This window comes from Falco cherrug, chromosome 9, assembly GCF_023634085.1.
Source record: "Falco cherrug isolate bFalChe1 chromosome 9, bFalChe1.pri, whole genome shotgun sequence".
In the NCBI taxonomy this organism is placed as follows: domain Eukaryota; kingdom Metazoa; phylum Chordata; class Aves; order Falconiformes; family Falconidae; genus Falco; species Falco cherrug.
The window spans coordinates 38867806-38882322 of record NC_073705.1 but is presented as its reverse complement, the minus strand read 5'-3'; the positions used below and the strand labels follow the sequence as shown (position 1 = coordinate 38882322).

Genomic DNA, 14517 nt, shown 5'->3' with positions numbered 1-14517 from the left:
AGAAGCACCCGTGCTGGGCGAAGGCGAGTAGTGCTTGGGGTGTGTATTTTGTGGCACAGGCAGCATTTGCACGCGTTAGAAGCAGTATTTTCTGCCGTTGCCAGCGGCGAGTGCCGCCTTGCCGGTGCAGCGGCCCGGGGGGCGCACGGGCGGGGGCGGGGCGGGGGCGGGGCGGGGCGCGGCAGCCGCCGGAAGGGACCGGCCGGGCGGAAGGGGCGGCCCCGGGCCGGCGCACAGCGGCCGCATGGGTGGCGCGTGGGGCCGCGCGGCGCGGCTCGGGCTCCCCGCGGCCCGGGCGGCGGCGGCCCCGCTCAGCGGGCGGCGGCAGCGGGGCTGGCTATGCGGCGGCGGGGCGGCCCCGCTGCTGCTGCTGGCGGCGGCGCTGCCCCGCGGCCCGGCCCGCCCGCCGCCCGTAGCGCCTCACTTCCTGCGCGCCGGGGCGGAGCCAGGGGGCTGGGGCCGCCGCTGCGAGACGGGCGGGAGCGCCGCCGCACGCCTTCCCGGGGAGCAGCCGGCCGCCATGCCCGCCGCCGGCCTCGCCGCCGGCCCCGCCGAGCCGCAAGCGCCGGCGGGCGACGAGTCCCTGCGCCGGGGCCGCCGGAGGAAGGTCAAGGTGGGAGCGGGCGGCCGCGCGCCACGTGCCGCCGCGGGGGCGGCCATTTTGTACGGCCCGGCCCCGCCGCGGGCCCGGGGGCAGCCCGGGCGTTGAGGCCTTAGAACCGAATAACGGCGGGTTGTTGGAACGGGCGGGCGAGGGTGGCAGGTCCGCCGTGTAACGCCCGCTTCTCTGCGGCAGGAGGAGAGCCAGGAGAAGAAGCTGAAGCGGCGGGAGAGAGTGAAGCGGCGCGGTAAGGCCGAGGGCGCGCAGGCCCAGCCTGAGGAGAGCGGGCTGGGCGACGGTGACCTTGGGCCGCCCCTGGCCAAGAAAACAAAAAAAACCAAGGAGAAGAGTAACGGTCTGACTGGAGAGAGCGGCGGCGCCGAGCACACGGTGCAGCCTTCCTCCGCTGTGAGCAACGGCGTGGTGTCCCCGGTAGCCCACAGCGTGTCCGGCAGTGCGGCCGCTGGAGAGCAGGACAGCGACGCAGAGGTACTAATGCGGTGCCAGCGTGAGCCCTTAGCTTGCCTGAAGGCTCCGTGGTAATGAGCGGGCGTAATATGCCGTGGGTGCTGCGTGGAGACTTGGTGTGTGAGGGCAGTGGCAGCGTTAGGCTGTTGTACCTCATAGGTTTGCGGCACCTGGTCCTGGGTGTCAGCGAGCGCCCGGCATCGCGCCTGCTGGGGCCATGCTGGGGCGGGTGACTACCCGTCTCTCTTTGTGCCTTTCTCCTTGTAAGAAACGTCGAGCTGTTTGGAGTAGCTTATCCTGCAGTGAAGGAGGGTGGCTAGCACGGAGCAGCTTCCGTGTGCTGGCTCATCTTCATGTAGCCACTTGGTGTGCGTCCTGCAGCGCCAGGGTTTCTCCCTGCCGCACAGGCAGTCACCAGCCCAGAAACGCGCACCGCTTTGTGCTGTGGTGGTGCTCTCTCTGCTGGCTGGCCCTTCAAAGAAGTATTTAGCAAGGTGTCCTATAAGGGAAGGTCACAGTTACCTTAATTAGTTCCCATTTCTGGAGTTCTCCCTCTTCAGATTTCACCCTTGGCCTCACATGTAGATACGAGAGGGCCTTGCAGCTTGCCTTCCCCTGTATAGGGCTTTCTGTGGGCAGTTTTCTCTCGTGTGTTTAAGATGGGAATGTGAATCAAGAGTGCATTTGGTACTTTGGGTGTAATGATGTCATCTCTTGGACCTTTGAAGTAGAAGCTAAATTGTGAGTTTTAAGTAAGTATCTAGTGGTGTGCAAAGTTAAGAAGTTGTTTCTGTGGTGTACTGAGTAGGTGTGATGTGGAGGGAAATTCCTGCTTCATGCAGTGAATTGTGACATTTTGCTGTGAAGAAGTTTTCTAATGATTTCAGCGGACTCCAGTTCAGATTTTAACAAGTAGTTTCCCTTTCCTGAACTTGCCGAGCATATGTGCATGATGCACTAAGATCACGTGGAAGGGGCAACTCCCTTTTGTTCGCCGGGGTCTTAAAAGGTGGCACAGGTATATCTGAACTAGGGATGAGATAGCAGTAATTGGGGTTTTGAACAAATTGTTGCAGGTAACAAGCACAGGAATACCTTTGGCGGGAGGTCTTAAGACTGATGTAAAGCCAGGATTTGCTTGTAGGAATTCTGTCACACTGAGTGGTATAGCCTGTGTCAATGTGTCTTGTCTTCTAATACAGGGTGGCCAGATTAAAGTTTCCCACTTCACTCTGTGATGACATTTTTGTTTGTGAAGTGCCTGCTCTGCAAGGGTTTTCTTTAAACAGAAGGGAGGTAGCTGGTAAGATTGCAGTGGTAAAGCAAATGCACAGCTTTTCTTGTGTGCTTATGTAGGCTATGTTGTTTGCTCATCTCTTAGAACTATTAAGTTATTTTTTTTCTTTTTTTCTTTTATCCTGTTAGGAGCTGACAGAAGAAGCAAAAGAAGGTGCCTTCTCTAATTTTCCTCTCTCCCAAAACACCATCAACCTTCTCAAAGGTTAGTTAATGTGGTGAAAGAAATTTCTGTAAGCATTTGTCCAGAATTGCACTGTTTACCTGTTTAAGCAGAGACAGAAGCCTGCACTTGTCATACACTTATTGTGTGGTAACAATATGCATGTGAGTAGTCACTGTAGATTCAAAGAATCTGCTGTTGTTAGTTAGGAACAAAGTTTCTGTTTTGTTCAGCTTCAAGTGCCTTAAGGTGAGTTTGTTCATTCATGCTGTGGTCATTTCTAGATACACGTTCTAGAGACAGGTTTCTCTTCTTGTCAGCATCATTCTACTTACTATGTATCTTCAATTCTCATATCTGCTGTCTACAATATCACTTCTTAAGTGTAAAGGTGTTTTGTATATGAAGACTGTTTGGCTTCTGTGAACAGATTATTCTCATACTTTGGGCATTTTCATATCTTGTTTTGATTAATTTTGTTGAGGGAGTAATCACTGTAGAGTTCTTGTCCTCTGTGGTGGTAAGTTGTGTTATTCTTGTTCCTCAGAAAGAATTCTCTTTGTTCCTTCATGTTTTCTTTACTCAAAAGTTTCTCTTGGATTGTTTAATTTCCACTGTGCAAAATCTCTCTGGAGTTTTAGAATATTTCAAAACAAACACCCTTACCTCCTCCCACCCTTTGGAACCAAGCTACCACAAAATCTTGGGCTGTATCAGAAAAAAACATGTTGTGTTTTTATTTTTTATTTCCTCTCCTGTTGACTTACACCAGACATCACAAAGGTGACCGTATTTCATTGTGGATACTCAGCTGTGTGTGTGGGGGTGGAATATCCTTTGATCTAGAGTAGGAGTGAAAATAAAGATACGTGGTTTTCTTCCAAGTTGCATCTCCTGTTGTGTGCAGGATTTGATGTGATGTGCCCTACATATTTGGGCTAGTTATATCTGAGGGCTTCTAGCTGTTTACCTTTTAATGAAACCTCTTTGGGTTATCTTACAGCTCGAGGTATAAAATACCTGTTCCCTGTGCAAGTGAAGACTTTTCAGCCCATATACGATGGTAAAGATGTAATTGCTCAAGCTCGAACAGGAACTGGGAAAACCTTTGCTTTTGCTCTTCCACTGACGGAAAAACTTCAGAGTGTCTCACAAGATGAGAGAAGAAGTCGTGCACCAAAAGTAATTTATCACTTAAGGCTTAATACCAAAACCTTAGAATGTGGCAGTTTTCAAAAGTGATTTTGTAATTGCTTTGGCGACTCTTTGTTTGGGACTTCTTTCTCCTTTATTGGTGTTTGTAATACTGAACACTTCTTCTTTCTCCTTTATTGGTGTTTGTAATACTGAACACTTTCCTTGGATCAGGAGCTACAGTGTGACAGATCTTGCAGCATCACAGTGATAACATGTTTCATGTTTAGGGTTCCTTGTGACTGCTTCAGGGAGAATGGTCAGGGCACTGCAGTAGTACCTACCGGACTTCCAGACTGCTGTCTGCAGGAAGTTAGCTTGCGGCTTTGGGGCTCAGTCCCCTGCCTCTTCTGAGGAAGCGGTTGAGTCAGCTGGACTTGTCTCTGTTCACTGAGGCTGTTTCTCACTATGAATTCCATGGTGATAACTGAAGGCTCTTGGTTGGTTGGGGTTTTTTTCCCCTGTTATGTCTGGAGACTTGTCTTAATGGATGCAAGTGGTGTTTATATTCCAAATCATGGAATCTCATTAAGTAGGAATCAATAATGAGATATCTGTGATCAGATGATGTATTCCCATACAAATGAAGTATATATGTTTAACATTAGACTGAAAAGCTGCTGTAGTCTGCAGATTTGTTGCCTACTTCATCCTTCTGTTTTACTAACTTTAATGGCAATGTAAGTTTTAAAATCTTACTGTCAGAAAGATTTCTAGAGAATAATTTAGCTCTTTATTTTAATCGTTTCATTCTTAAACGAAATGGAGGGGAGAAGGATAGATACTGGAAGGCGGCAGATAGGTGGAGTGCATCATGCTGTGTATCTTTTAAGACCTTACTGGTCCAGATTGCTTAGTGCCTGCTCTTATCCTTTAATGCTGAATTCATTCATTGTCCTTGGTTATGTTAATGAAGTGTCTGTTTTATCTGGTATTAAGAAAAAAAAACAAACTTGTTTTCTACATCTCAGTTATTTTGTCATGCTTTGCCTTGTTTCCTCATGCTGGCTATGAGGCTGTGTGCGGGCTCCAGGTGGCAGGAAATATTGCTTGGATGGTGGGGAGCTGTGGGCATCTCTGCAGCAAGTGTAGAGTCAGAATGGGAGTACAAGGTGTTTGACATGAAGTAAACCCTTTTGTCCTAGCACCCTCTCCCAAGCAACAGCTGCGTTTTTGTCTCCTTTCGCTCCCTCCAGGTGCTGGTTCTTGTTCCAACGAGGGAACTGGCCACTCAAGTAGCCAAAGACTTCAAGAATCTCACCAGGAAACTGTCAGTGGCTTGTTTTTATGGAGGAACACCATATAAAGCACAACGTAAGTAAATGCTAAGGAGTTACTACAGGATTGAAGTTGACTTTCTCCAAATGCATTCCATGAATAAAACTGGCTTTTTTGCTCCTTGGAGTTTCACTTCAGTCAGAAACCATGCCATTGCTTTCAAAGGAAGCATAAGCCTGGGTTGAATTATTTTAGTTCCAATGAAACTTTATTTAAAAGAATGGTTATAGGTCTGCAAAGTGACTAGTCCTTTTAGTTTCTCCTTTATTGCATGTTTGTCTGGTTTTTGTGGGACTAGATGACCATCCAAAGAAGGGAGAGAACTCTGTATGTGCATGTGGCTCTTTCTGTCTCCAGAGATAGCTGTGAAAAAGAAATCAGCTGAAAAACTAAAGTGTTCTTCCTTACAAAGCTCTGGAGGTTTCTAATGCAGATGATTGCTGCTTGGAAATTGATGTATCTTATTGTAAGTTTGCTTGTGGTTTAGCTGGTATTCCTGACAAGAGTAACTTGGACCACCATTAAGTTTACTTGTTTGTTACCTGGACTGGATCTAGTGCTTTATTCAGAGATTAAAGTTGAGAGCAGTCGCTTTTTGGCTCTAAAATGAGAAGTGTTGCTGTGTACTGGTGACTTTTTACCTTGTTGTTTCTTAGCATTCTGACACTGTCCTTGTTTTTTTTGTCATCTTCCAGTTGATCTTCTTAGAAGTGGCATTGATGTTCTAGTGGGGACTCCTGGACGGATCAAAGACCACATTCAGAATAGCAAGCTGGAACTTTCCAGTGTGAAGCATGTTGTTTTGGATGAAGTTGATCACATGTTGGACATGGGCTTTGCTGAACAAGTGGAAGAAATCTTAGGATTTGCTTATAAAAAAGGTAAATTATGACAGCAGGAGAGGAATAGGGGATAATGCAGAAAGTGCAGTTATGCTATTTTGAAAACTGCCAGTGCACTTCTAACTCGAATCCTTTTTGCAATGCTAGTATCAGACCTCAGAGAAAAGGGTAAGGTAGAATTAAAAAAGATTCAAAGCAAGGTAACAGATGGCTCAAGGGCTGGAATGACATCCCTGAAAGGAGGGTGTGTGTGAGGAAATGGCAAAAAGTAACAAACCCAGCCCAGCTCCCTAAGCCCTAATGCTCTTCGTCCTGAGAGAGGTGGCTGAGCATAGGGTTATGGTTATGGTGTGCATGTACGCTCGGCATCACACAAAGTTCACAGTTGGGGGATATTTGCTCTTTTCTGATGTAGTGGGCATTCAGCGAAGCCATCAGATAGCCAGTACGGCAGTGAAGAAAGTTATTTTAATAGTGTGAAGTTCCTTCCTTCCCACGTTATACTAATACCAAAAGTTTTGAAAAGTGGCTTGAATTACTGGAAGTGGAAATATCAAGGATTACTAAAACCAAGGGTATCACTTCTGGCTCTGGAAGCCACAAAAACTTGGCTACTGACACTGCTTCTTAACATCTTTGTTAACTACACTTGACTACTGTTGGGGAGAGTATATGAACTTCATGGATCTTAGGTTTGACCCAGTACAGCCACTGTTATTTTTACTTAACTGTTAGGTTCTCCCCATTTCTGCAGAGTTGGTCTGTGTCCTGACAGCCAAAAAGCACAGATAACCTTCTGAAAAAGGAGATCTGGATAGTTTTTGGAAGAGTTGTTGTAGTTACTCAATTTTGAAAGTTTTCTTCATAACCGGAAGATAAATTTTGGGGTATAATAGTGTCCTCTTGCAGTGTGTGTTTCTTTCTGTCTGAACCTGTGGAGTTATGAAGGTAGGTTAAACTTTTTCAAGATGCTGTTGAGCTGTTTTTACCTGGGGTGATCTATCTTGTTATATAATTCGTGCCCCTAGTCTGCAGAGTGTCCATTTTAGCTTGCCTTTTTCCTTTACACATAGCCATACTGTTCACAGCTAGTTAGTATGGGAATACCAGGCAAGGAAGGACTGAGATGAGATCTTTCAAGTATGTGGGAGGACTTCAGGCACACTCTAAACCATTTTTAGCAGATGATGTCGAAGTGTGTCTTGCATTTCTTCTCAGGCAGGATGAAGGACTTAGTTTGGTCCAGTTAAAATTACTGTAATTTTGCCTTTTGTGTCTAAAGGATATTAAAAATGTTTTCGTTGCTTCTAAGTTTTCTTTTTGTAGCCCACTTACTGCACATATAAGCCTCTCAAGTTGAGAGCAACTCTGTTGCTTTTTTTTATCAGTACTCAAGTTTCAGATTCTGTTGTGATGACTGGAATCGGTGGCCTTTCCTTCCAGGTTCTGAGAACAACCCCCAGACACTGCTGTTTTCTGCAACTTGTCCACGATGGGTATATGATGTAGCGAAAAAATACATGAAAGATGAATATGAACAGATTGACCTGATTGGAAAGAGGACTCAAAGGACTGCCACGACTGTGGAAGTGAGTGATTCTGCTGCAGAGCAGTGCAGGTCCTGAGAGTATGTGACCTGGATGAAATGGGTTCTGCACTGACACTGCCCATGGGGCTGTGCAATGACTTTTCACATGATTAACACACAGATTATTATTTTATTTTTGTTAAGCAGAGCTTTCATATGGAAGCAGTATGCAAGCTTAGAAAAAAATATTCTTTCTGTGTTCATTTTGTCTGTGCTTGTGTGGTTTAGATTTAACATAGATGCTTATCATGATTGTTTCCCAAACAGCACCTGGCTATACAGTGTCGCTCATCTCAGAGAGCAGGAGTTCTTGGGGATATCATTCAAGTCTACAGTGGCAGCCGTGGGCGGACCATTGTCTTTTGTGAGACCAAAAAGGAAGCAAATGAACTGGCTATGAATGCTTCGCTCAAACAGGTACTGCAGTCTGAATGGAGAAGAGCAGTAACAGATATGCAGGGGTTGAATGCCCTGAAATAAATGTGAGGTTGCAACTGCGTGGATGAAGTTGTTTCTGTAGGTGGTTTTAAGACTTATGAAAGCTGCTTCTAAAAGTAGAGCTTTGCAGTTTAAGATACCCTCTTGGCTGTGATGAATTTATTCCTTTGGCTTTAAAATCACGCAGGACAGGATCAATGGAAAAAATGCAGCACATGCTGAATAGGAGACAGTAATAGTGGTAATAAACAGGAGCTAGTATAGTGCACATCTTCCGTCTCACATTAGTGTGCTTTTCGGATTCCCATCTTGTAATGGCATTTATTTGAAAAGTCAGTATTCAGGAAAATCCAACTAATATGGTAGAATGGAATCTCTTGTTGCCCTTGGAAGGTCATTTAATAGTTTGATCAGAGCTCAGGTGATCTATTGAGCAGGTTTTCTATGCTTGCTTGAATTATTTTTGAGTGTGGGGAAAGTTGCTGGATTTTTTTTTCAGAGAAAATTCAGTTTGATAGCAAATACTAATTTATGGAGAAAGAGCAGTGGTGGAAATACATGGCTTGCCCCAGTATTTGATAAACGTCATATACCATGCCCATTAAGATCTTGCAACAACAACTTTTGTCTGTTGGCTCTGCTGCTTTCCCAGAAAATCTGACTGTTTTGTTCTTGTGTCAGTATGTGACATATTTTTCTGTTATGTTAGTAAGTTCTGCTTTAGAGAGCAGTTACTCATTTGAATTCTGAGCTTGTGACTCTCCCTCTCTCCTTGTCAAACACTTGATCTTGTCCCATTAAAAGCAGAGGTTGTTCAGATCACCTGTAGGGTTTGCGAAGGCCCTGAAAACCTCACTTCAGCTTCTGTGGGTTTTGGGATGGCTTCCCAGGGAAGGGAGCAAAGTCTTTTGCTAGCTCTTGATGAGCACTGCTTAAGAGAAGTTGCTTCCATTTGTTCCAGTGGAAGTGAGAGCTGAAGTGGGCCCTTTTGGTGTGGCAGGCTGCAACTTCTACAGTTTGCTGTTGGTGTGCTACAAATAATATTATGGTAAAACTACTGCTTATGAGTATTACTGTCCCAGAGAAGAATCAAACCACAAAGTAGGATGCTTTATATTCCTTTGGTATTGGCCGTGTAATTATTTTCTCTTGCTCTGCACAATATTTCGGCTTTTGTAATTAAATGTCTGTAGATGCTGCAGTGTAGGCTGCCCCATTAAATAACATGTTAATGGCTTGTTTCACTGACAGGATGCCCAGTCATTGCACGGTGACATTCCACAGACACAGAGAGAAATTACATTAAAAGGCTTTAGAAATGGTGTGTTTGAAGTTTTGATTGCAACAAATGTAGCTGCCCGTGGCCTGGATATTCCCGAGGTTGACCTTGTTGTGCAGTGTTCACCACCAAAAGTAAGTCCTTAGGGGAGACTAAAATTGTAATTTATTTCGTTGTGACATAACAGTGGGTTATTGCTGTGTTTCACCAGAATTATGTTCTGATTCACAAATTAAGTGGATTTTCTTTTGTAAACACCAGCCTAGAATTTCCTAGTTAAGTTTTTTTATTTTGAGTTTCGGTTAAAGTAAAAGTGACAGTTTTCGGTTACTCTGCAAAGTCGTAAGATAGCTTTTGACATTGTTTCAGCATTTCTGAATCGCTTCTGAACATTGTTGAGTTTCATAATGATTCTATAAAACATTTCTGCTGTCTTTTTTCTTTTGCAACGCCAGTGGAGCTTTTTATTTGAAAAAAACTTAATAGTGTTTTTTAAACCTGAGGCAGCATACCTTGGGCAGGGTAACATAAGCAGATCTGAGTGGTTTGGGTATAGAGACATAATGAATCACGCCTTAGGCTTTTGAATTAGAATTTAGCTTGCATTTTCTCTCTCTTATAATCTATAAATGTCAGCAGTTTAAGTGACATAAGGTTTTCTCATGTTAATCTGAATTTTTGAAGGATGTTGACTCCTACATCCATCGTTCTGGACGTACAGGTCGAGCTGGCCGGACCGGGATCTGCATTTGTTTATTTCAGAGAAGAGAAGAAGATCTTCTGAAACAAGTTGAGCACAAAGCGGTGAGTTGTACCTCAGACATCTGTTTAATGAAATTTTTTCAGCTCCTAAAAAGACTCTGCCACTCTTAGACTTTGTAATGATGGGCTGCTTATGAGTCCAGTATGGGACTCATGTCCCATAGAGTAGTAGGCCTAAAGTGTTCATATTTGGTAAGCGTTTATACATGCTTTTGTAGTAGCCTGTTCAAATCTCTTACTAGTTCTCCCATGTTGGCAGTACTCTGTTGATGTCAGCAGGCAGACTGTGACAGGAATGCATGAAGGAGACTATGCCTTGCATTATAATCTGCATGTAAATTGTGTAAAGTAGCTCCAGATTAACAAAGGTGGAAACTTAAAAGCCTCATTCTAGCTTTAGAAATAGATTAAGTGAAGACTGTAGTGATGTTCTAAATAGTAACTAGAAGTCTCAATAATGTGACTCGGTTAGGATTGAGCTGTAGAGTGCCGAAAATGCCTTTAACTGTAATTGGTTTTCTTGATTTCAGGGGATTACATTTAAGCGTGTAGGCGTTCCCTCTGCTACAGATGTAATCAAAGCTTCAAGTAATGATGCCAAAAAGTAAGTTTATTTGCCTGTTCTAAAAAGATGTTACCAATAACAATGCTGTTACTGCAGAGCTTCAAGGGTGCAGACCTGTATGTGAGTGTGTCTTTGCCTATGTTGTAAAAGTCAGCTGCTTTGCATGTTAACTCTGACTTGTTTTCATAATGATATCGATAAACCTCTGTGTGCTTGAACATAGACCTTTTGATAGAACCTGATGTTCTCTAAGTTCTTGCTAAAATTAACCTTTGTTTATATAACCAGAAATCAGTAGCAGAACAAGGAATTACTGTCGTGAGAGAAAACTGATTTTGTCTGCTCAGATGATACAGTATTAGTGTGTAAGGAGCAATACTTAGTATAATGAGGAGTTACTCTGGCATAATGAGGGTGTTGTAGCTGTGTCCTGTGTTTCTTTGTATTGTTTTATTATCAAGGGTTGTGGATTTTATTCTGTGCAGCTCTGTTTACATTTGCTGCCCCATTGGTGGAAACTGCATTGACAGAGATTATTATAATTGGTAGGGATTTGACCAGTGTAAAGGAGACCATGGGCATGGTGTTGAGTTCACTGCATACTAAAAAATGGTGAAGGGTGCTGGTGTACAAAAACCAGCATCAGAGAAATAGCTGTTCTCAATTTCCCAGCTTGTTTTCACTGCCTCTCCCAGAAATAATCAATTTAATCAGCTTGCACTGAGAGCAAGAAGTGCCTTGCCCCAGCCCAGCAGTGGCATTGTAGTGGTTTGCTTCTCTTCATTGTGAAGTAAAAGCAAGGGCTTCTTGGCTTTGCTGGCAACACTTTCTTGTGGGTTCTTGGGTATGGCGTTAAGAGTTGCTAGTATTTTAGAGCCTTCCCTTGACAATGCTGTCAAACATGCCATGTTGTAAATCCTCAACTTTGAACGCATCTTTCAGGAGGCTCACCTTGATGACCAGAGAAGGTGGGTATTCAACATCCTGAAGGTGTCAAGTTAAATGAGTGGTAGTGAAGCATAAGTATGATAGCCAAGGCTTTTAGAGATGATATGTTAATCTTGAAAGCTGTCTGAAGGTTATGTCTTAAACATGACTGCACTTCACACTGGCCTTTGCTGATTTCTTAAACTTTTGTTGTCACCATGTAGGTTGCTGGAGGCCATTCCTCCTTCTGCAGTAGACTACTTCAGAAAATCTGCTCAAGAGCTCATAGATGAAAAAGGGGCAGTTGATGCCCTGGCAGCAGCTCTAGCCCATATTTCTGGGGCATCTTACGTACAGCAGCGCTCCTTACTCAACTCAACTGCGGTAAATAACGTCATGCCTGTGTTAACAGTAATGGATAAATGAACTGCTTGCGTCCAGTCAGAGTGTGGCATCATCATCTCGGGTTCTTTCAGTAGGGTTTCTGAATAGCTGTTGTCCCCAGCTCCTGGTTTGTTGGTTGTTCCTTAACTGAAATCAGCTCTTGCTGGTGCTCTGCAGCAAACCAGAGAAATTTGAAATCTGTTAGTAAACTTTCTTGTAACGAGAACTACAAGAATTTCTCCAGACACTTAAGTGACAGAAAACTTGGATGCTCTTAAGAGAGTTTAACTAATGACATTTTACAAGCTAATAGGTTGGTTCATGCTATTGTAGTTTTTCCCTTCCCAGGAAGCTTTTACATTTCTGTAGTATTTCAAGTAAGTCTAGCATGTGATTACCTGATTTCAAAGAGATCTTGACAGGTGAAGAGTACAGCTCTTCCTTTTTCTGATGCATTTAGGGAGAAATTGGCCCAGTTTGTGGCATGGTAACACAATTTTGGAAATAGTGTGTGACTGGACTGTGTATGAGTTTGGGTTTTATGTAACCCATTTTCTACTGGTAACTTTCTGTATATATTGAATAGGTGTGTCTTTGCTTCTGGGTCTTCTATTTGCCTTAATATCAATGGGCAATCCTAGGTTACATGGATGCTTTTGGCTTCTTAGGAGGCTTTTGGTTGCTTCACTTTCAGGAAGCTGACTTCTTAGGATTAAATGCTACATTACAATAACAAGTTATTACATAGTTCATCAGTGAGCAAGCTACAGGCTGTCCAACCAAGTTTAGTCTTGTAAATGCTTTTTTTTCTGTTTCCCAAAGGGCTTTGTGACCATGGTGTTAAAGTGCTCAACAGAAATGCATACCATGAGCTATGCCTGGAGAGGACTAAAAGAACAGCTTGGTGAGGAGGTAGATGGCAAAGTATCTGCGATGCGTTTCCTCAAGGGGAAGATGGTAAGCTGGCCCAACCTTGGGGAAGGGGTGGGGGTGTGTGTGCAGATGCAGACATACACGCAGCCAGTTTTTGCAGTGTTTGAGGTAGGAGTTTTGAAATACCCTTATAGAAATACTGATACCTTACTCTCATTTCTCTGAAAATGGTAACCTATCATGAGGGCCCCTGAAACTGCTGTTTATGTATACACTATTGAAAAAACCAAACACACACACATATTAAAGCTAGCTGAGTGTTTCAAAAGACACTGATTTGAATGGATATGTTGCTCCTAAATGATAATGCAAGAATTCTCTCCTAAAAAAGAAAAAAAAATCATTTTTTATATATATATATATATAGTGGGAGTGGTTGTTGTGACATGCTAACACTGTATACCACTGCACTGGAAAGACAGCTGTAGAGTAGGGTAGTGACTGACTACTGACTGCCTGACCCAAGCAATACAGCATTCACCTGACTGTCAGCCTGGCTCCTGATGTGTCTGACATCTGTCTTCTGTGCAGGTATATTCTTGGAGAGCTTGTGGTGCCAGATGATGCCTGTCTTACTTTTAAACAGACAGGCTGATTGCAGGCAATGCTACTGTCAGCATGGAGCATTTGAGTCTGCGTTTTATTTTCTTTTTTTTTCAGCTTACAAAGACCGTGCTTCTGCTATTTCTGGTTTCTACACTTAAGTGTGTATGAGCGGTTGCAGGTGCTGCCTGACTGGAGTTGCATATCTCTGTTCTTGGATGTATTTTTGGAAAGTAAATGCCTCTTTTTCTCTGTTACAGGGTGTGTGCTTTGATATCCCTGTTGGCGAACTGAGTAACATACAGGTATGTTTTTGTAGCCAGAACTGGCTTTGGAACCTGGCAATCTGAAATTTGGTGATTGCCATGTATAGGACTGAATATAGGGTGGTGTGGGAGGATAAGGCTTGTGTTTTAATAAGAGCATTGCATAGACAACAGAGTCATTAGAAAGAACAGAGCACAATTGTTAGAAGTTATGCTGTCATGCCTCTTTCTCATTTCAGTTCTCATTATATTACCTGATTTTATTAAACAAAATCCTATGTTCTTTGGCTACTCTGGGTTTTGATCTCTCCAGATTAATTGAGAGTTACCCAGTTTTCTGTTGACTTCACTTCCTCTTGTCCCTTTGTGATAGTTTATCCTATGTCTGAGGACTGTGAGTTATCTCCTCGCTGTGAGGGATCTCTTGACCTGTTTTGGCGTTGGGTGGGGTTTGTCTGGGAATGCCTTTGCATTCAATGTTGCTTTTAAATGACATAGGGTACCTTGGACACACCTGCAAGCACATAAAGTCTCCTTACATTGGTCTTGTTTCAGGAACAGTGGAGGGACACCAGGCGCTGGCAACTGTCTGTGGCGAAGGAATTGCCTGAGCTGGAAGAGTGCCCCCAGGAGGCGGGACGAGGGTTCTCCAGGTTTAGAAATGGGAAGCAAAGTGACAGCAGCTTCAGGAGAAACAACTGGTTTAAGAGTGGAAACCGGGGACATGATTTTAACAGATCAGTTGATTAACCTCTGGTACAGATACAGGACTGAGCTGACTTATGAAAAAGTAAAAGCCTGTTAGACGTTCTTCTTTGTCTTTATTCCTTGATAGAGCAGCCTACCTTTGAGGATGGCTAACAGTCATGTTTGCTGAAATGACTGAGTTTTTGGAAGATTTTTCTTTCTGCCTGGCAAACCAGCTGGTGCCATTTTCCCGCCCTATGTGTTTCTGCAGGGAGGAGTGTTTTACTGGAAACTCGGTGCTGT

At 43.9% G+C, this 14517-nt stretch overlaps 1 protein-coding gene across 1 annotated transcript; it reads left to right on the top strand.

Moving 5' to 3' along the window:
- Nucleotides 1-209: 209 nt before the first annotated feature.
- LOC102057781 (nucleolar RNA helicase 2-like) lies at nt 210-14337 on the top strand. Its single transcript, XM_055721511.1, has 15 exons — nt 210-613; nt 797-1090; nt 2495-2570; nt 3532-3710; nt 4919-5036; nt 5696-5881; nt 7286-7431; nt 7698-7847; nt 9120-9281; nt 9832-9951; nt 10440-10513; nt 11626-11785; nt 12608-12742; nt 13522-13566; nt 14083-14337. The coding sequence occupies exons 1-15, from the start codon at nt 245-247 to the stop codon at nt 14275-14277; spliced, it is 2409 nt and encodes an 802-aa protein (XP_055577486.1). The 5' UTR covers nt 210-244; the 3' UTR covers nt 14278-14337.
- The last annotated feature ends 180 nt before the right edge of the window (nt 14338-14517 follow it).